This window comes from Ambystoma mexicanum, chromosome 5q (genome assembly GCF_040938575.1).
Source record: "Ambystoma mexicanum isolate Mex_15411 chromosome 5q, UKY_AmexF1_1, whole genome shotgun sequence".
NCBI classification, from domain to species: Eukaryota; Metazoa; Chordata; class Amphibia; order Caudata; family Ambystomatidae; genus Ambystoma; species Ambystoma mexicanum.
In genome coordinates, this window is record NC_090933.1 from 1,253,175,295 (window position 1) to 1,253,196,780 (window position 21,486).

The 21,486-nt window shown below is 48.0% G+C and overlaps 1 protein-coding gene across 3 annotated transcripts in view; it reads right to left on the reverse strand.

Moving 5' to 3' along the window:
• The window catches only part of LOC138497986 (ubiquitin carboxyl-terminal hydrolase CYLD-like), a 1,189,455-nt gene that overhangs the window by 451,104 nt on the left and 716,865 nt on the right, over window positions 1-21,486 (reverse strand). For all 3 annotated transcript variants that reach the window (XM_069621757.1, XM_069621758.1, XM_069621759.1), the window contains exon 9: window positions 20,304-20,395. In XM_069621757.1, coding sequence (XP_069477858.1) covers window positions 20,304-20,395 — 92 coding nt within the window. The remainder of the gene's footprint in view (window positions 1-20,303; window positions 20,396-21,486) is intronic.

The window sequence follows — 21,486 nt, forward strand, 5'->3', positions numbered from 1 at the left end:
CGTTTTCATTCTCATTTGACATTTCTCTAAACCAATGTTGTATTGTCGGTGTCTCTCTCGCTTTCCCATTTGAGTAGAATGCATTTTTTGGCGATTATGTATCTCATATTGAAAAGTCTACGAGCTATGACCTTTGCCTTGCCGATATCGCCCAGTAGGTTTTTTAAGGGTTGCAGCGTCAGGGGCACTCCGGTCATTTCATACAATATTTTTGCTATTTGATACCAAAAGTCTGCAATAGAAGGGCATTTCCAGAATATGAGAATTGTATCTGCCTCTGTCTCATTACATTTTGGACATAATTGCACTTTTAGTGGGTTGAATCTGGTAATATGTCTGGGGGTGTAGTGGAGCCTGTTGAGTACTTTGAACTGTATCAGCCTCATTTGTGCATTAATTGATACTTCTTTAATAAGCTTACACATTTTCTGCCATTTAATTTTATCTATTGTGTGCCCAGAGTCCCTTTCCCATTTTTCCCTCGGTGTATCTATTTGGGTCGTCCACTCTTGTATCTTTGTGTAGAGTCTAGATAGCAGTCTCTTTCTATTGTCGCATTGCACTATCATTTCAATACATTAATTCAGGACAGGTTCAAGAGGGAACAACAGCCATTTTTGTTTGATAGCTGCTCTCATGTGATAGCACTGGAGTAGCTTTACTGGGTTGTTACCAAGTTTGTCTTTAAATTCATCTATTGTGACAAATCTACCACCAGGGAAGAGATCGCCTAGTTTAATGGTTTTGTCAGGGTCCCATGCTCGCTGTGCATCTGTTTCCACTGTGGTGGTGGGAGGTCTGGGATGTACCATAGTGGGATATCTTTACTGTATGGGTCTGTTGTGCCCAGTCTTATCATTATGTGTCTCCAGGCTGCAAGTGTAGTTCGCAGTGGGACAAACGAGCAAGAGCCCACGTGTATTTGAATATTAGGGTGGTCTTGATGTCGTTCGGAACTGCAGAACGTTTTTCTAAGTCTATGTGTGTTTATTTATTATCCTGGCTGTACCAGTATCCGACGTAGTGAACCTGGGCCGCTAGATAATACAGCTCGAAATCAGGAGCCGATAGTCCTCCTCTATTATACGGGTTGGTCAGGGATTACCAATTCATACGCGCAGTGTTGCTGCCCCATACGAACCCCACGGCCAGTGTATTAAAGAACTGTCGTCCGGCCAGATAGGGATGTTATTAAACAGGTATATGAGTTTGGGAACCACAATAATTTTCAGAACAGGGGATTTCCCGTATAATGATATCAGGAATTTCTTCCAAAGGTTTAGTTTGTTTTCCAGCGTGTTCAGGTATTCCGAATAATTGTGTTCATATAGTAATTTGTGTGAGTGTGCCACCTTTACTCAGAGGTATTTTACTGTTTCTTCCCCCCATTTCATCCCATGTAGTTGTGCTGGCCTGGTGGTGGTGTCATTCAAGGGGAACAGATCTGATTTTGTTGTATTGATTTTGTAGCTCGAGTGTAGTGTGAATGACAATGCATTACTTACCGTAAAAGCATTTCTGATGGTTGTATCTGCTTAGATTCACATGCTGTGCATAGGTCCGACATCCAGTGGTCACTGCGGAGTATTGCATTTTGTTTTTCGTAGTCGAAAAGGGGACGTCGACAAGGCGTGTCTGTAACACTATCCCTATAGTGACGTGCGTTGTACCCACAATCCCTCACGCGTCGAGGTCCCTCTGTTTGTATTTTTCTGCCCTGAGGGAGCCTTATAGACGTGAGTGAGTACAGAAAAGAGAGATATAAAAGGAAGTCTATGTTCCTTCCATCCGAGCGGGGAGGAAGGGTGGGCGCATGTGAATCTAAGCAGATACAACCATCAGAAATGCTTTTACGGTAAGTAATGCATTGTCTTCTGATGTTTGTTAATCTGCTTAGAATCACATGCTGTGCATAGACTAGCGAGCAGTACCCGGAGTTGGCGGTGGGTTATGAGAAGGAACAGTAGAGAAAAGATGTCTTAATACTGCCTGTCCCACCTGGGAGTCAGATCTAGAGTGTGCATCTAGACAGTAGTGTTTTGTAAAGGTGTGCACAGAACTCCAGGTAGCCGCTTTGCAGATGGACTCAAGGGGAACATTTGCAATGAATGCTATGGAAGCCCCAGTGCCTCGAGTGGAATGTGCTCTTGGCTTGAAGGGTAGTTCTCTCTTAGCAAGAGTGTAACAGAGAGTGATGCATTGAACAATCCATCTAGATATAGTGGATTTTGAGACCGCATCTCCTTCTCTTCCTGCTGCCGCCGAGACAAAGAACTGATTAGTCTTTCTCAGTGGTCTGGTTCTTTCCATGTAGAACATGACAGCTCTGCGTACATCTAGTGTATGCAGACTTTTTTCTCCCGAGCTGGAAGGGTTTTGAAAGAACGTTGGTAGTTCTATAGTTTGGTTTACATGAAATTTCGAGATGAATTTAGGTGCAAACCTTGGGTGTGTGCGTAGAACCACCTTATCTTTGTGAACTGTTACGAAGGGGTCTAGTACAGAAAGAGCCTGTAGTTCACTTACTCTCCTAATGGAGGTGATAGCTATTAGGAAAGCAGTCTTAAGGGTGATATCTTTAAGAGTTGCCTTGTGCATGGGTTCGAAGGGAGGGCCCATGAGTCTGGAAAGTACCACATTTAAGTCCCATCCGGGAGCTGGGTTAGCTATCGGAGGATGTATCCTCTTTACCCCCTCCATGAAGGCTTTGATAACTGGTATCTTCCACCACGACACTAAGTTGGGAAGTGGTGTATGCAGAAAGTGCCGCTAGGTGGACTTTAATGGAATTGAACACTAAACCTGAATCCAGTAAATGGGTCAAGTATAGAATAATGTCAGTAGGAGAGCAGTCAACTGGGTTGATGCTAGTACCTTTACACCAGATAACGAATCTTTTCCATTTGCTAGAATAGCAGTGTCGAGTATTAGGTTTTCTGGCTTCCCTGAGGATGTCCATACATCTCTGTGGGAGTTGTAAATGTCCAAATTCTATGATCTCAGGAGCCAGGCTGCTAAGTTCATGGTCTGAGGGCATGGATGCAGTGTCCTGCCCTTGTCTTGTGACAGCATGTTGTACGGGCAGGGAAGTTTCATTGGGGGAGATAGGGACATCTCCATCAAGTGAGCGAACCATGGCTGCCGGGCCCACATTGGGGCCACTAGTATCATGGTAACCTGCTCCTGGTGCATCTTGTGCACCACTTTGTTGAGAAGGGGAGTCGGGGGAAAGGCGTAAACAAATTTCCCTGACCATTGAATCGACAGACCGTTCCCCTTGGACTGGTTCTGGGGGTACCTGGAGGCGTAACTTTGGCATTGTGAGTTCTCCAGGGTTGCGAACAGGTCTATTTCCGGGAATCCCCATTGCGTGAAGACGTCTAAGACGATGTCTTCGTGCAATTGCCATTCGTACTCTTCGGGCAGGGGGAAGTCTCTGCTGAGTTTGTCTGCTAGCAGATTGAGTTCCCCTGGTACATGTTGTGATAGTAGGAACATGTTGTGTTTGAGAGCCCACTTCCATATATTCTGGGACAGTTTGGACAGTCCTGGAGAGTGAGTGCCCCCTTGCTTGTTGAGGTAGTACATGGCTGTGGTGCTGTCTGTGAGGACCATCACTGTCTTTCCTTGTAAGTGTTCCTGAAAGGCTTTCAGTGCTTTGAACACCGCTAGTAGTTCCAGCAGGTTTATATGCTTGGATGCTAAACTCGGAGTCCACACTCCGTGTGCCGTCTGATGGGATAGGTGAGCCCCCCATCCTGTAAGGGATGCGTCTGTGGTTAGAGTGGCTTCCACTGCGGGTGTGGCAAAAGTTTTCCCTAATAACAGGTTTTCTTTTGTCCACCACCGTAGCGAGTGAACCAAGGCCTGCGAGACCACCACTAGATCGTCCCATTGTCCGCTGGCCTGACACCACTGGCTGTAGAGCCACTCTTGCATTGGGCGCATGCGCAGGCGCGCGTGAGGTACCAAATAAATACATGACGCCATCATCCCTAGCAAGCGCATTCCTTTGCGTACCGTCACCTCTCGGCCTGCTACATAATGGGGAATTTGAAACAGCATGTTTTGGACCCTCTCGTTGGAGGGGAATACGAGGCCGTCCTTTGTTCGAATTAGAGCCCCTAGGAATTGTTTGGTTTGGCTGGGGTCTAAGCTGGACTTCTTTTCGTTGATGGAGAAGCCCAGTTGGGACAAAAGGTCTACGGTCTTTTGGGTATTGGAGAAGCATGTTTCGTAAGAATCCCCTGTTATGAGCCAGTCGTCGAGGTAAGGGTATACCGGGATGGATAATCTGCGCAGGTGGGCCGCTGCCACTGCCAGTACTTTCGTGAATACCCTTGGTGCAGATGCTATTCCGAAGGGTAGTACTCTGAACTGGTAGTGTTTGTCCTCTATTTTGAACCTGAGGTATTTTCTGTGCGATGTCAACATTAAAATATGAAAGTATGCATCTTTCATGTCCAGTGTTGTCATGTAATCCCCTTGTGATAACAGTGGGATTACCTCCTGTAAGGTCAACATACGAAACTTTTGGGGTTTGACAAATATGTTCGCTGGGCGTAGATCTAATACAGGGCGCATGGTTAAGTCCTTTTTGGGTACAAGGAAGTACACTGAATAAATACCTTCTGTTACCTGTGATAGGGGGACGGGCTCTATAGCTTCTTTCTTCAGTAGTTCTTCCACCTCTTGAAGAAGAATGGAGAGGTGTTGCGGTGTCATGCGCCGGTTCCGTGGGGGTTTGTACTTCGGGGAACCGTTAAACTCGATGCAGTATCCGTGGGCTATGGTGGATAATACCCAACGGTCTGACGTGATTCCCTCCCATGCTGAAAGGAACGATGTTAGCCGGCCCCCGACCGGTGATGCATGGGAGGGGACCCGAATTTTCGGGTCATTTGCTGGTATTGGGCGTGGAACCTCTGGGGCTGGAGCCACGACCTCTTCCTTTGCCACGGCGTTGGCCTCTTTGACTGAACTGGGTGTTACCCTGGTTAGTGGGCCAGTTGGAGCCAGAGTAATATTGTTGTTGTTGGTTCTGCTGCTGTCTTTGGCCACGAAAGGAGCGTTTATTACCATAGCCTCGCCTGTTAGGGGGCCTAGAAATTTGATCAAGAGTCTTGATGGTATCAAACTCTTTTTTAGCATGTTCTAGGGCCTCATCTACTGCTTTCCCAAACAGATGCGTCTGTTCAATGGGTTTATTTATGAGGGAGGCTTGGGTTTTGGGCTTAAAACCTGAATTGCGTAGCCAAACGTGGCGCTTGAGAAGTATTCCCTGCACTAGGGAGCGGCCAGCCGTCTCAGCGGCATCTAGGGAGTTCTTAACGATGCCCTGGTTTACCAGTGTGCCCTCTGATATTATAGCTAGCAGGCGAGAACGCAGAGGTTCAGGTGCTTCCTCTGCTTCGCTGCGCAGCTTGTTCCACTGTGCATCTGCGTAGCTAGCTAAAAGTGAGTTGTTATTAGCAATTCTAGTAGAGAAGGCGGCGGAGGTCGTGATTCTCTTCCCCAGTGCGTAGAGTTTTTTGCCTTCTTTGTCTGGAGGTGCTTCACTAGTGGATAGTGGCACCCCTGCTCTTTTTCTTGTGTTGGTAACCACAAGGGAGTCCGGAATAGAGTGTCCTCTGATGTATAAAGGGTCAGAGGATGAAGGGCTGAAGAGCTTTTCTATTCTAGGGTTGACCCCTCTTACTAAAGCTGGGTTAGTAAGGGAAGGAGAAATTCTTCTTTTAATAGAAGCCAGGAGTGGAATAGATTGGCTAACAGGGGCTTTTTCTTTGATGACTTTTTCTACAAAGTCAATGTCTGGAAGAGTTTCCCCTGTATCAATCTCAAAATGCGCTGCTGCCTTGCGCAATAGTGCATTGAGGGAAGGTTGGTCATCTATGGGAGAGGAGTTCCCATGTGAATCCTTGAGAGGAGAAGGGAGAAAGGCATCAGGGTCTGAATGTACTGATGGGGATTGCCAAGGCTGCACTGACGGTGAATGCCAGGGCTGCGAGGTAGCTGTATCCTCTTCAAACCCTGTAGCAGTGGTGTAAGGATCTTCTTCGAACCCCTCTTCCTCAAGTTCTACCTCTTCTACCTCTTCTTCTCCACCCAAACACTCCTCATCTTCTTGGAGGTATTGCTCCTCCTCAGTGAGGTCAACCAGCCTAGGAATCTTGACTCTAGGGTCATCCTGTGGCCATTCTCTTTGTCTTTTGTGAGTGGGTGGGTCTTGGTTTCCTAGAAACCTTTCCATTTTCTCCATGCAAGAATGGAGTCTTTCAAGGGTCTCATGGGGTACCCCTGAATAGTCTAGAGGGGGGAAATTAGTGTTTTCGCCTTCGAATCGTTTCGAACGCTCGACGAGAGGTTCCCGTCTCCTTCTGAAAAGCCTTCAGGTAGTTCGGAAGCGTCCTTTGGAGAAAGGGGCAGTTCCTGGCTACTTTTGTGTTTTTTCGACGCGGTATTCGACGTTTGTTTCGTCGTCCGCGTACGTTTGTCTTCGGCGACAATTCTCGCTAGGCTCTCGGCCACGATTTTGTCCGTCGAGGCCTCTGGTGTCGACGTTGTGTGCGTTGCGCGTTGTACCTCGACGGTCGCTCTATGGAGCGTTGCGTCGGATGTTTTTGGGGTAGCGCCCGTGTTAGATGGAAGCCCAATCGCTGGTCGCGGCTGCGTTTGCGGGTAGGGCTTGTGACCTTTACGGTCTGCGGTAGACGCCGGAGTGCCCTGCGTCCCCTTAGGCGCTGATGGATCCTTTGTTCTCGACGAAGAAGAGCCGTGGGTAGTGTGTTTAGCCTTATGGGGTTTGTGTGCGTCCTTGTCGCCGGGGTGTTCATCCCCATAAGCAGGGCGTGAGCCGAGCCCGTCGGGGCCGGGGACGGACGACGAGGAGCGGGAGCGCTCCTTCTGGGGGTTCATGACTTCCGTAACGGACGTCGAGTTATCGCACTCCTCGTCACTTTCAGTAACAGCGGCAGCGGGTGAGGAAACTGACTTCGACATCGCGTAGTCCGCCCACCTCTTAACCCTACGTTCTTTAAGAGTCCTGGGTTTTAAGAGCTTGCAGGCTGCGCAGCTGTTCTCTATGTGATCGAGGGGTAAGCAACGATTACAGAGCTTGTGCTTATCTTTCCAAGTATATTTGCCCCTGCAGCGTGGGCAAAACTTAAATGGTGTCCTCTCCATAGCTGAGGCAATAATAGCTGGCGATAACAACCCCAAGGGAAAGAAAAGGGAGAAAGAAAGACATTCTCAAAGAGAAGAGACAAAGTTCTAACCCCCACTCTCCCTACTGTAAGTTGGCCGTCGAGGCCAGGCCACGTGTTCGGCAGCGCCGAAGGATCTCCTCCGCTCTTCCTCTCCGTCGAAAATCAGTTCGGCAGAGAAAAGCTTCACAGCTAACGTCGAGGGGGAGGGATCGTTATCAGTATATTAAGTTATGACAAAAGGACCGAGGTCCGTGGTAAGTATAGCAATGTCTCTCTAGGAGCTCCGCGAAAGGCGACCAGAAACTGGGCGGAAAAAAACAATCTGAGGGACCTCGACGCGTGAGGGATTGTGGGTACAACGCACGTCACTATAGGGATAGTGTTACAGACACGCCTTGTCGACGTCCCCTTTTCGACTACGAAAAACAAAATGCAATACTCCGCAGTGACCACTGGATGTCGGACCTATGCACAGCATGTGAATCTAAGCAGATACAACCATCAGAAATGCTTTTACGGTAAGTAATGCATTGTCATTCACACTACACTCGAGCTACAAAATCAATACAACAAAATCAGATCTGTTCCCCTTGAATGACACCACCACCAGGCCAGCACAACTACATGGGATGTTTTCTGCTGGTTATCTTAGGGTATATAAGGGAATCATCTGCATATAGCAATATTATCTGTGGTGGGCCCCGTATATGGACCCCCCCTTGCGATTATGAAATTCTTGAATTCTACTGGCAAAAGGCTCTATTGTCAAGGCAAAAAGCAGGGGGGAGAATGGGCATCCCTGTTTGGTGCCCCTGGCCAGCTTGATCGTATTGGAGTCATTTCCCATTAGTCTGTATCTTGGCTTGGGGGTTACTGTACAGTAGTTAAACAAATCTATAAAAGCCCTCTCCTAGACCCATACACTTTAAAACCCCAAAAAAGAAATTCCATGACACGGAATCAAAAGCTTTTTCGGCATCTAGTATCATTGCTACTGCGGGTATTCTACTGCAGGTATTGTAGGGTTTATCTGAGACAGTGTTCTGAACAATCGTCGTAGATTTAGGGCTGTTGATCTCCCCGGTATGAAACCGGACTGGTCAGGCATGTGGGGTAATAGTCTGTTTGCCAGGGTTTTGCCGAAAATGTCTGCATCCGCATTGATTAGGGAGAGTGTATGAGGACATTTCATTTGGGGGCCTCGCAGGTTTTGCCAGGACGGTGATAACAGTTTTGTTCAGTGAGGGCAGAAGTGTGTCCGATCCAAATGCCTCCTCCCAAACTCCAAGCAGTATGGGGGCTAGAATGTCCATGTATGTTTTTTAAAGCTCGATTCCTAAGCAATCCGGGCTGGGGGCCTTACTCAACGTCAGTGCGGTTAAGGCTTCAGTTATTTCCTCGACTGTTACTGGGCTACTCAATCTATCGCTGGCATCGCGGTCCAGTGTAGGAAGTTTAGTTCCCTCCAGTTATCTCTCTACCTCCTCCATAATCAATGTGTCGTTGTTAGCATAGAGTTTCTGATAATATTCCCTGAACAAATTATTTCTTTCTTCTGGTACAATAGTGGTATCTCCGTTTGGCTTTGTGATCCCGTTAAGGTAGTCTCACGCTTCCCTTTGATTATTCCTGCTGATAGGCGTCCTGGACGTTCCCCTTCGCCATATCGTCTAGCCTGCACTTTCCTCACCATGAATCGAGTTTCTCGTTCCGCTAATTCGCAGGACTTTTGCCTGTTAGTTTTAATGGGACCCAGCAATGCCCTGTCCTGCGTTTTGCCATATTCATTTTCTAGACTTCGTAAGTCTACTTCTGTCTTGCTCAGTTCCTTTCTTATGGCCTTTGGAATTCCGGATGTGGATGTGATCATTGCTCCTCTAAACCAAACTTTAAAGGTTTCCCATATCACTGAGTAACTCTTTACTGAGCCCTCGTTTTCCTTGAAGAATGCTTCTACATCGTTTCTAAGTGTCTCCACCAGTGAGTCATCCATTAATACTGATGGAGCCATTCTTCCCAGTGGTTTGGGTCTGGTTGTGGGCATGTGCTTTATTTTTAGTACCACTGGTGAGTGGTCTGACCAGGTACGTGGTAGTATTGCGAGACATTATTTCTGATATGAGCCACTAATCGATTCTAGAATGGGTATTGTGAACTGTGGAGTAGTAAGTATATTCTGCTGTTTCAGGGTGCTCTACTCTCCATATGTCTATTAGGCTGTATTGTGTCATCATCTGATTTATAGTGAGGGCGGCGTTAGGTTTCTCGGATCTATGTGATTACTGCGCCGCTCATAACTGCGACGGCCGAAATGCCGACGCCAGTTACGGCACGGCGCAGTGATCATATAGATCACTGTGCCTGCTTCCCTGTCCTGATTTTCCCTTCATATCCACCACCCCCCAAGTTACCGTTCACGGCGGCACACTTATGTGTGTGCCGTCTGCACCCTGCTATCCCTGCGGCATCAGCTCCTCCCACTAACGTGGGTTAGAGCTGACGCCGCAGGGTGCTTTTCTTTTTTTCTTTTTCTTTCGTGTCCCCCGCTTACCAAAATGGTAAGCGGGGGACACCACCGCAACCCCTGACTCCGTTTACGGCGCCCAAGCAGAGCGGGGGACACCCCCGCAACCCTCGCTCTGCTTGGGCGCAGTAAATGACGCCTTCATTTTGTGCGCCCCCAAAGTCGCGGGAGCGCCAAATGAGGGCAACATTTTTGTACGATTCCGGTTTCTCTGCCTCGTTCTTGATCTATCTTTAGAGAAGTCTAGCATCGTGTTGAAGTCCCCTCCCCACACTTTTGGGACATCAGGGTGCTGGCCTAACAGCGTTCCCACTTTTGCGCAGAACCCTGGGCCGTGAGTGTTGGGACCAGTATCCAGTCAATATTTCGAAAACATATTTTCCAAATGCCCTTTTCTCGAAAACAAAATGCAGATTATTTTTTTTTCAAATGGTTATTTTTTTTATTTTATGTTTTATTTTTGTTTGGTTACTAAAAAAAAGTTTCAATAAAAAAAAACGGGGGGATGGGGTGGGGGAATCCCCCCATTTCAAAAATAAAATTTAAAAAAAAAAACATTCGAAAAAATCCATTTTCGGCAAAATTGTGTCCAGAAAATGGCATTTCGAAAATATGGCGTTGGAAAAAGTCACTATAAACCGTTGGGACCATAAGTGTTTACTAGGGTGATAGCCTTATTATAAATGGTGCCCGACACTATGACATACCTGCCCGCAGGGTCTATGTGTGTTGTTCCAGTTCTGAAATAAATGTTCTTATGTATAAGCGTGCTTACTTACTTTTCACCTTCGATTAATAGATTGTGTAGAATCTATTGTTTCCCCATCGCTGTGCCATTTGTCTATGTATACCGTCTAGTGCATGTGTCTCTTGAAGCATTATTATATTTGGGGTGTGGCGTTCTAGGTATGTCCAAATCTTCCTTAGCTTTATTTGGTTATTTAGCCCCCTTACATTCCACGTGGCCAGCCATTTAGAAACATTGCGTCCCTCATCTCGAAAGGATTTATTTCTATTATGCTACAGATCAAGACTTATTTCTCCTGTCTAGCAAGCCATTTACCTCTCCTTTTTCCAACTTTTCCTCTGAACATTTCCAGGCCCTGGTCACGTGAACGTTTAACAAATGTGTACCCCAACCTCCCAACCCACTCCCTCACCATCTGCCACAACTTGATGATGAGTCAACAGCAGAGTTACACAGATTTTTGCTGGTTTAGTGTTGGCATTGCTTTTCTTATTCAGTCATTATCGTCTACTTGGTCTGCTTTGTTATTCTGTGGTCTATTCGGCTCCGGGTTTAGTTGTTGCGTTGGAAGGGGTATTGATGCCTCTACGTAGGATAATGCTTGTGTGGGATCTTTGAAGAAATGGGCCGCTCCACTGTGCTGAATCCTCAATTTGGCCGGGAACATCATGGAGTATGGTATTTTCCGGGCTCAAAGGAGTCGTTTCACTGTGTCATATGATGATCTTTGTGCCTGCACACCTGCAGCAAAGTCAGGGTAGATATGTATGTTGTAAGAATCAAAGTGTAGGGTGACCTTTTCCCTGGATAGACGTAGGATTGTGTCCCTGTACCTGTAATTCAACAATCTCGCGATTATTGTTCTTGGGGGCGCCCAAGGACAAGGTGGGGTGGGGTGGGATGGAGAACGGTGTGCTCTCTCCACCAGAATCTGAGAGGATAGTTTGGATGGATCAAATATTGTCTTCAAGAGGTTTTCCATGAATGGCTCCATAAGGCCCTTGCATGCTGACTACGGGATCCCCACCATGCGTATATTATTACGCCTTGATCTCGACTCTAGATCTTTGCATTTGTTCATCATTTTCTTAAGCTCAGTTTGAACTGATGTTAGTGCGCGTTCATGTCGGGGTTCAGCGTGTCTTCGTTGGTGGTAATACAAGTTTTTGCTTCCGTGATGCAGCCAGTTTGTTGCTCTATTTTTGCCCTTAGGGATCTAATCTTGCCGACAATGTTGGCAAGTTTGACGTTGATGGCCATGAAGCTATTTTGTATCGTTTGCAGAAGTTGATCATCTCGAGTACTAGCCTCGCCCCCTTCTACTGACAGTGGCCCTCATTACGACCCTGGCGGAAAGTAACTGACCCGACCGCCATAGCGTAAATAGCGTTTCCGCCATTGCACGATGGAGTAAAGTGCGGCCAATTATGACCCATCGGGCACGAGCATTACGCCATGGCGGAAGTGCAAAGTCCGCGATGGCGGAAATGTCCCCAAAACGCCCCTCTCCGCCGTCGTACGGCGCCCTAGGTGCAATTCCGCCACCCATCATAGCGGTCACCGTAATGAGCGCCAATCGCAAAATACGGTGACCGTAAATATACGGAAACGGAAGTAAAAACATGGGGCCGGAACGGGAAACAGCACGCCGCACACCTATCAAATCAGAATCCCAACACAACCATTAAAAATCCGACCCTGAGACACATCCCAACCCGACAGCCACCCTAGTTAAAACAAACAAAATGGGAAAAGTAGCAAAAAAAGCGTGCGACCGCAAGCGGCAGGTCCACTTCTCCCATGAGGAACTCACCGTGCTCACAGAGACCCTCCAGGAGAATGCTGCCGTCGTCTTCTCGACGCAAATGACCAGGACGGCACTTGCAAACAAGAAGGCCACATGGGCCCTGGTGGCACAGCGGGTAGGTGCGGTGGGGACCGCACCCCGCAACCCACAGCAATGCAGAAAGCGATGGGACGACTTGCGGATACGCGTACGGAGCATACTATCAGCCAACCGTAACATTGCCACAGCTACCGGGGGAGGATCGGAATCACCCATCAAGTTGACCCCCTGGGAAGAAATCTGTGCCTCCACCATTGGAATGGAGAGCATAGAGGGAGTCGGAGGGATGGAGAAAGGAGTGCAGACATCCGAAGAATCAGGTAGGTGGGCCAAATAAAACAATGCTAAATCCACAATGTCCAATCATGTGAAGTACCATGTGGCCACATAGTGCAACAGAAACACATGTCCAGGAGAACGGCCACATACATTGGCCTGATAGCGCACTTTAAAAGTCACATCAAATACATAAATAATAAAAAATCCTAAAAACACCCTCTACACGTGCAGCATGCACACCCTAACTGCAGGCTGCAAAACAACTGCATCCTCAATCCACACAGAAATGAAACCACCTCCAAGGCCCTGACCCAAATCACCCTCAGGTACCACCCCAATGCATGTGATACATTGCCATTCCAATTTCCACAGACCCATAAATAACGCTCGCCCTCCTTTACTCCACCACAGGGTCCGAGTCAAACGACGAGCTGCAGGACACCCCTACCAGCACACCTGCAAAGAGGGCCAAGACCAACGGCCAAAGACACTCCACCTCAGCTGCACGGATCAAGACACGGCAGCAGCCCAAATCAAGTGGCAGCACACAGGAGGGGACTTCAACAGGCACCCCAGCAGCCAGCATGCCCACACCAGCAGCACCACAGGTCCCCCCAATAGATGCCACAGAAGGCACTGCTTCTGATGGCAGCAGCACCATAGGTGACACTGCATTAATGCCAGCATGCTCCGACACAGACAACGGTGCTGTCGATGTAGGACCCATCCATGACCTGTCTCAATCCCCCTGTTTGTTTCGTCCCCTACACCATGAGGATACCACGCAGGGGCACCCACAAGACGACGACTGGCCATCCCCCACAAGCCCTGTGGCAAGGCAACATGAGTTGATCAGCCCCTCTGTGACACCACCGCAAATGGCCATGGCACAGCAGAGGCAACAGTCCCTCGACCAGGTGATCGTGCAACAGCAGCAACTGGCCACGCTCCTCAAGGACCATGCTGATGAATGTGGGGGTACTAAGGCAGCCATAGAAACATCTACTGAGACACTTAGGGCACAAATGGAGAGAAGCACCGAGAGCCTGAGGGTACAAATGGAGAGAAGCACCGAGAGCCTGAGGGTACAAATGGAGAGAAGCACCGAGAGCCTGAGGGGGGAACTGCATGCGACGTCCAAAGACGTATGTGCTGAACTTGCCGCTGTGCGCCGTGTGCTCACTGAGCTCTCACAAACCCTTAGGGACATGCATGGACGTGAGCAGGCAGAGACATCATCCGTTGCAAGTTCCGTCCAGGGCAGCCCCCAACGTAGATCTGGGAGGAACCTGCGCTCCACAGGCAGGGGTGCCCCTGATACCCGGAGAGGGGGCTTGCAATAGCGTCTGCCCACTGACAATGAGCATCTTTGGACACTGGTGTTCGGGGGGGAGGTAGGAGGGTGGAGGGGGGGTGTTGGGCTTTCTTGGGTGGCGGGTCGATGGGGTGTGTAATATAATTTCACATATGCTATAAACATTTCATAATCATCCAATGAGACGTGTGGACATTGATCTTTGTGTACGAGGCCTTTATAGGCGTACAGTCCACATTGTGCATGTTCCAGACACACACAGTGCCACAAGTCCCGTGTCCATGTATCAGCCACCAGGCGTGAGTGCTAGAAGCATGAATCTATGATACTCTGACGACTTTCACGGGCCTCCTGTGCCTCGCGGACTCCCTGAGGTGCTGCCACATCCCCAGCCTCATCATGACCATCTTCAGGTGCGTGCAGTTCTGCGTCAGGGGGCATGGGCACATTTCTACGTACGCACATGTTGTGTAGCATGACACATGCCATGACTATCTTTGCAACCTTCTCATGGCGGTACAGGAGTGCCCCGCCAGACCTGCTGAGGCAGCGGAAACGAGCCTTCAGTAGGCCGAATGCCTGTTCTATGACTACACGGGTACGTGAGTGGGCATGGTTGTAGTCCTCCTCATGCTGGTCCTGTGGGTTCCGGAGTGGTGTAAGGAGCCATCTCTTCAGTGGATACCCGGCATCACCTGTATGTGGACAAGAAAGGATGTTTGTGGAATGACATTGCTACGTACGCATCCCCCCCCCTTCCTGCCAGGTCATTGCCGCATCACATACCTCACATTATCATGCATGGAATGAGACTCACCGAGTAGCCAGGATCTGTTCCCTGCGTGTCGCTCCATGTAGCGTGGTATTGTAGAGTTCCTCAAGACCATAGAATCATGGGTTGATCCAGGAAATCGGGCACAACAATGTGTAAAGATCCTGTTGGAGTCACACACCATTTGTACATTAAGAGAATGATATTGCTTCCGGTTGCGGTACTGGGCCTCCATGGCATGTGGGACAACCAATTCCACATGGGTGCAGTCGATGGCACCAATGCAACCCGGTATGCCGGCCAGTGCATGGAATCCAACTTTTGTGTTTGTAATCTCCTGCTCCGAGCGTGGTAAAGAGATGTAGTCGTCTGTGTGCTTCAGGAGGGCATCGAGCACTTGCAATAGTGTCCGTGAGAACAGTGGCTGTGAAATGCCATGCAACTGTCCGACTGTGTGCTGGTAGGTGCCTGTGGCCAGGAAGTGGAGTACAGACACCACCTTCAGTAGGGGTGGGATGGCGGTTGGGCTATCTATCATGCTGACAAGGTCAGCGTGTGTCATGTCCACAATGGAGATTATGGTGTCCCGGTCCAAACGGTAGAGGGTGTGGATCTGCTCAGCAGTGAGGTTGAACGGATGAGCTCGGAGGCGTGGGATTGCAGGCTGCCTGCGTGGTGGTAGTGGCTGTGCTGGTGGGCCTTGCTGGCCCTGCCTTGCCCCCCTCCTCCTCCTGCGTCTCCTCTGTGCGGCCGGTTGTTGTAGTAGTTGGTGTTCGTCTTCTTCTTGAAGTTGGAGTACTTGCAGTGCTATCAGGTCCCCCAGGCCCAACATCGCTAGTCCTGCCGGTAGCATTTTGGAGTGGGTGTGGTTGTGGGAGGGGGTTGGGTGTGCAATTTATGTGTTTTCAGGCTGTATAGCCTCCACCTGTGGTGATTCATTCCACCTGTGCCAGCTGCAATCCCCTTTGGGCGAGCACTGTACCGAGGTTCACCGACGGGCGGGGCGTCCCATTTGTGAGTGAAGCCAGTTGCCATTTTCACACACTGCCGCACTACATGGATGATTTTGTGATTTCGAGCGCCCACGGATGCCTTTTCGACGTGATGTTGCAAATGAGGAATTCGAAGGACAGCGCTTTCGGTTTTCAGCTAGCGGCGAGGAGACGCCCACAGGTCTGACTGCAAATATAACGTTCTATTGTTTAATGTCCTTGGGACAGGGGCCATGGCGAGAATGCAATGATTGATATGAATAGTATGGGATGCGCAATAGCGTAGTGGACGATAAGGCAGGACGTTCCCAAATACATGTTACTTCACATCACTAGAATTCCGGGCTGGAGCACAGTGGATTTTGCAGGCTGCATTACGCACAGACTCAATGGAGATTTCAAATGTAATGTGAGTTAATAATCATGCGTTTTTATACCGGGATGAGGGAATGATGTATGGATGCATGGACAGATGATTTAATAGAGAGTTTGCCATGTACATGGCTTTTTGGTATCTATCCCCTTCCCCTGCGCTATGTGATGCAGAGCTGCCATAGTGGGACCATCGTCTATCTGCCCTTGTTGAACCCTCCCTGTCTCGACGCGCCTTCCACGTTACTAATCCCATCTCATGGATTCTGTTTTAACAGACGCATGCACACAAACACTCGTTTGTAATAGTGTTTTCACCTCGATTTATATTGTTATGATTGGCAAGTGATTCATGGGTGGAAATAATCCTTTTGAGTGGGCTAGCATGCATATGGCTGTAGATTTGGTGTGATCATTGAAGTGAGTGATTCAAATGAAGTTCTGATGGCCATACTATTCTTTTTCATTTCATTTGGGTGACAGGTATCTCCTCCCCTTTTGCCGCTGCCATCTGTATGCCACTCCTGCAGATGGCTTTTACTCCCGGCACCTGCTGCTTCGAGTTAATCAGTGGAGCACCATTACGATCTTATGGGACGATCGCCAATGGGCCACATGCCCTTACGCAGTACTAGTGGCTAGGAGCAACATATCTACCTTTCAGCTGGACTAGTGCCTACCTAATGGGACGGGCCTGCGGTTCTAGGCGCTTCCATGTTGCCTTTTTGGACGTGAATGTAGCCCCTGTGTACCATGAAGGAACAGGGCGTCACACAAGGAGTAGCTGGTCATTTATTGCGGATGCAGCCCACAGTAATGTAGATATTTTGGGGTTCATGACCTAATAGCTGTATGGGCTTGGTGAATTTGATGTGCATTAAAATTTTAGTCTGATGTTAACCGTGTAGCGTTATTCTTTGGAAGTAATGTAGCATATTCCTATTTGTGGAGCGATGTATTGTGAGTAGATCTGCATTGGGTTCCGGCTTCTGAGTATAGTTGCGTGGTACTGTACTGGCCGCGTTTGCCTACGAAGCCCACTAAGGTCAGGGATAGGGGCTGCCATCATGACTGTTTTAATGATGTCATGCTTAGGGGCGGGGGTTTAGCTTTTGTGTAACAGATGCCGGTCAGCCAGGTGGATTGGTGGAATGATGTGATTATCAGATAATGGCTGGTCACAGGTGCCTGTGTTTGCGTGCGTTTCTTGGAGGGAGACTGAGGTCATGTCCATTGGAATAGCTTCTGTATTCGTGCCATCTGTGCCCTGCAGCTCCCATTGGCCCCTCTTGAGATGAGCCTGGCTGCTCAGTCACTCTGCCAACTTGTGTGGTACATGCTTATGCTGATGGTTGGTTTGTTTACTGGCATGTGTACAGGGCTGGTGCAGTCTCCCTAAGGATACTGCTTTGATTGTTGCCTTACACTGGTGTCAGGCGATGGGGGCCTGTTGTTGTTTTGTCTCATCTTTCAGTTCATTTTGCTGTACTTGAACCTTCGCATGCCTGTGCTGCATCAGTACGGCAATGGTGACATGCCAAATATGGATGGCCACTCACAAGGCACTTGGAGCCCCTACATTCATTTGTTCGTTGGCATGCGTGGGTGACTTGTGCATTTCACTGGTTGCATTTTACTTCATTGCACCTACGAGGTGTTGTGCAATGTGGCCAGGGAGTGGTGTACAGGCACTCAGTTGGGCCATTTACGGTTGGTTCACGATGCCGTATTTCTCGCCATGGCGGATTGGTACTTTCCGCCATGCTTGATGGCGTTATGTCAATGTCCGCTAGGGTCAGAATTCGCGTACCGTTGCGCCATGGTGGTAATTACGGTTTTGCATCGCGCGCGTGCGCGTACTTGGTGCAGTTAGCGTTGGCGTTCACTACGGTGTCGCTAGTGGCATCGTACTTTACGGTGACGGGTCATAGTCGCAACGAGCGGTATTCGATGGCGGTATTGCATTTCCGCCATCGTTTTTCGATTTCCGCAAGGGTCGTAATGAGGGCCAGAGTGTTGATGAGCAGGGCGTGGGGGGATTCGGATGTGGATGGTCTGGGGTCCGTAAGGGAGTCCATAGGGGCCTTTTTCTTGTTGGCGCCTTTTGTCATGATGCCGTTTGTCCCCACGCTTGATTACTCTAGATTAGCAGAGTTGCCACTTCACAGTACTTATGGACTGTCCTTATTATTGCTTAAGAGCCGATAGTAGCCTGAGTTGGTAGCAATCTTGCTAGGTCCACAGTTGAATCTGTGTCCGACCTCGTGCAGTGTCAGTGGGATGTACCCCTGGTTGTGTGTGGCGTAGGTTCAGCTAGCTTGCAGTTTGCGTTCTGACAACACTCGTTGTGGCGGTGTGTGCCAGCCCTTGAGAGCCCAGGTTGATTCAGCTGGTCAGAACCGGTTTTGGATAACATATGGCGTGCTGAAGGGTGTGTCGTTGTGTCCACAGAGTTGGGTTGTGGTAGCTGTCCCTTGATATGGCTCTTACATGCACTCCCTTCGAGGACTTTCTCTTGTTTTGGCCAGTTGTTCCAGTTTGCTTTATGAGATTGTACCTTAACAGGGGTTTAGGCTCTTCCCTGGAGGGCAACAAGTACCCCTTCCAAGGTCCTCCGCAGTCTTTGGGGTGTATGTTGTAAAACTGGGGAGCCCGGATTGATTGATCGGGACCGTTGACCGTGACCCACCGTTGTCTGGGTAATCGTGGCTGTTAGCAAGGAGTTGCTGGGTTCAGCGTAGTTTACTTTCTGTTGGGCTGCCTTTTGCATCAGGTCTGTTGATTCCTATTGTGGGTGTTAGCGGGGCGCTGTGACTTACTGCATCTCCACCCTTGGCCTTCGCAGGATCCTTGTTCAGTACGCTTCTCGGGTTGTACAGATCAGGATCGTAGGGACCGCAGTGCCACTCGACCAATTGCTGTAGCCTTTGTGTAATTATTTATGTTCACGCTCCGGAACAGATTTTGCTCTGTATTGTTCCCTGCATGGTCACTTTTCATGGGGCGATGATTACGCCCTGTCGTCCCGATCGATCCCGACAGGACTGCAGCGGATTTCCTTTCACCGGCTAGTTCTTGGTTTATTTTGAAAGGATTAGCCGGTGCCGTGTTCCCCTCCATCCGTTGTTACCAGTTACAGACGTTGACTCGGTCTCAGAGTCCCGATATCTGAGGGGTCGGCGCCCACTGTTCACAATGTGGATGCTGCCTGCAAGTTTCAGATGTGGTGAGGTTCGCTCAGGTTCCCGGTCATGCGCTCTTTGTCAGTCGTATTGCAGCTGTAGGTTTCGAGAAGTCAGGCTGCAAGTATCCACTTCGGCTTCACAGGCTCCTATGCGGCCGGTGGCCCCTCCTCCACCCGGGCCGGGCATGCGTCCCACGAGCGCCGGCTCCGGATCCTCTCACTAGCGCTGTATCAGACGCAATTGTTAGCAGTTTCTGCCCGATTTAGGAGAGTGGTTGCACAGCAGTATGCAACACCTCACCAGTGCCTCAGAATCGTGTTGCAGGGTATGGCGACAGATATTTTTAAGTCAGGAGTTCTAGCAGGTACTAAGCCTCACGTTTAGGATGCCATTTTGTTTGACTGCTCAACAGCGCCCCCCTACTAATTGAATTTTACCAATTGGTTAATAGAAATGTTGTCTTGTAAGATGAACTCATGAAATGTTGTAGTTATTGTAGTATATATGGATGTTTTTTAAACTTTTATGGCTCTTCCGAAATAAAGAAGAACATGAATACAAATAATCCCTTTGTTTGTGGGAGGCAGACGCAGCAAGCCGGCAGGTCTACGTAGGCCACTTTGAAGATATGGGGATGCGCACCTTAAAGGGTATAATGGGAGTAGATTTGGGGGGAGGAGCATGTTAGTTACTTGGGCTTCAAGACTGTAGTGGGATGATGTTTGTTTTCTTGCAAAAAGTGCTGTTTATAAAGTATTTGCCTGTTCATCTACTGAGTTAGGGTTTTTTCATTTTTTCCACAACCTTTCTCATAATGCCTCTAAATTGGGAAATGTACCTTCTGCCCAGCCAGCTCCCTCACTTACAATAAAAAACAAAAAAGCACCAGTTTCCCCTCCTTTTACTTTTTATTTCACTATTAATGCGTTTAAAAAAAGAAATTGTGACAGATCTTATTCTGTTATGCAATTATTAAATGCATACTCAGTGCTTTGGCAAAAGCATCATATAAGTACATGTTTATCATTAAACCTGAAAACACTGCGGCCATTTTGTGACACTTACCCTTTTCTGATGTTGCAAAGCTTGGGCATTGGCTTTCTTTGGTCAAATGATGCCTCAGCTTCATCACATTGTTAGCAGAAACAAATCCATTCCTAGGTACAAGAAGCAGCAGCAAACCCAAAAACAGTCAGTAATTGGTAGTGTTGCACCGGACTACACCACCAACATGCTGGCTTAAGATCACATAGGGCCACATGGAAATACAACATACACAAACATCTATCAGTATGGTATGCCAAGAGATAGAGAGCTGATGAGGATAAAGTATGGCTTGGTTCAAACAATGTTGCTAATCACCCAAGAAAAGAACTGCTACGAAATTCTTTAAGCGGTACATTGGATAATACATTCAACCATAATAATATTAACTGCATTTTCAGACACATCACTTAAGTTGTAGACAAAATTATTTAAAAGTATGTATTGCATTAAAAATAATGAATACAAATGTGTATCCACATATACTTCAATAACTCTGAGCGCCACGGGTATACAAATGTGTGTTTTCTTAGTTGTAGTATGTAGCTACTGTTATTAAATGAAGTATAATGAGAACACAGTAAACCATTCGTATTTTCAAATAAAACATCAGAAAAATGTTCAAAGCATGTTTAAATGCAAAACATCACTAACCGGATTGGAATTTGTTTTTTAATACATGTTTAATGCTTATTATTTCATATATATTATCAAATAACACAGAGTCTGTTACTCTAAAATGGCTTTCGCTAGATGCTGGGCTGTACACTTCAATGACTTTTAAAGTGCCACTCAAATGTTCATGTTGTGTTTACAAGTATTTATTCGTTCTAATATACCCCTTGTTTTATTTAGATTATTTCAAACAGTTTGTAAGCACACACCAAATGGTCTGTAGTCTGTTCCCTTCCGTGCAATCTTTAGCCTGCTTGTAAGCGACCAGGTATCACCATGGTACGGATCATGTGTTAAGTGCCCCACATATATATAAGAACTACTGTGCCTCCACCTTGCAGAGAGTCCAGGCAGGGACCCTAAAAGAGACGAGCTCAGTGTGGTTCTTCTTCTTCAGACCATAAATACATTCTAAGCCATATAGTTTGGATTCATTAATAAGGGGCACAGACTCAACTAAAGAAATGGTCACACAGGTACAATAATACATATGCTTTATTGTCAAAAAAAGCAAATACTAACTTCTAGG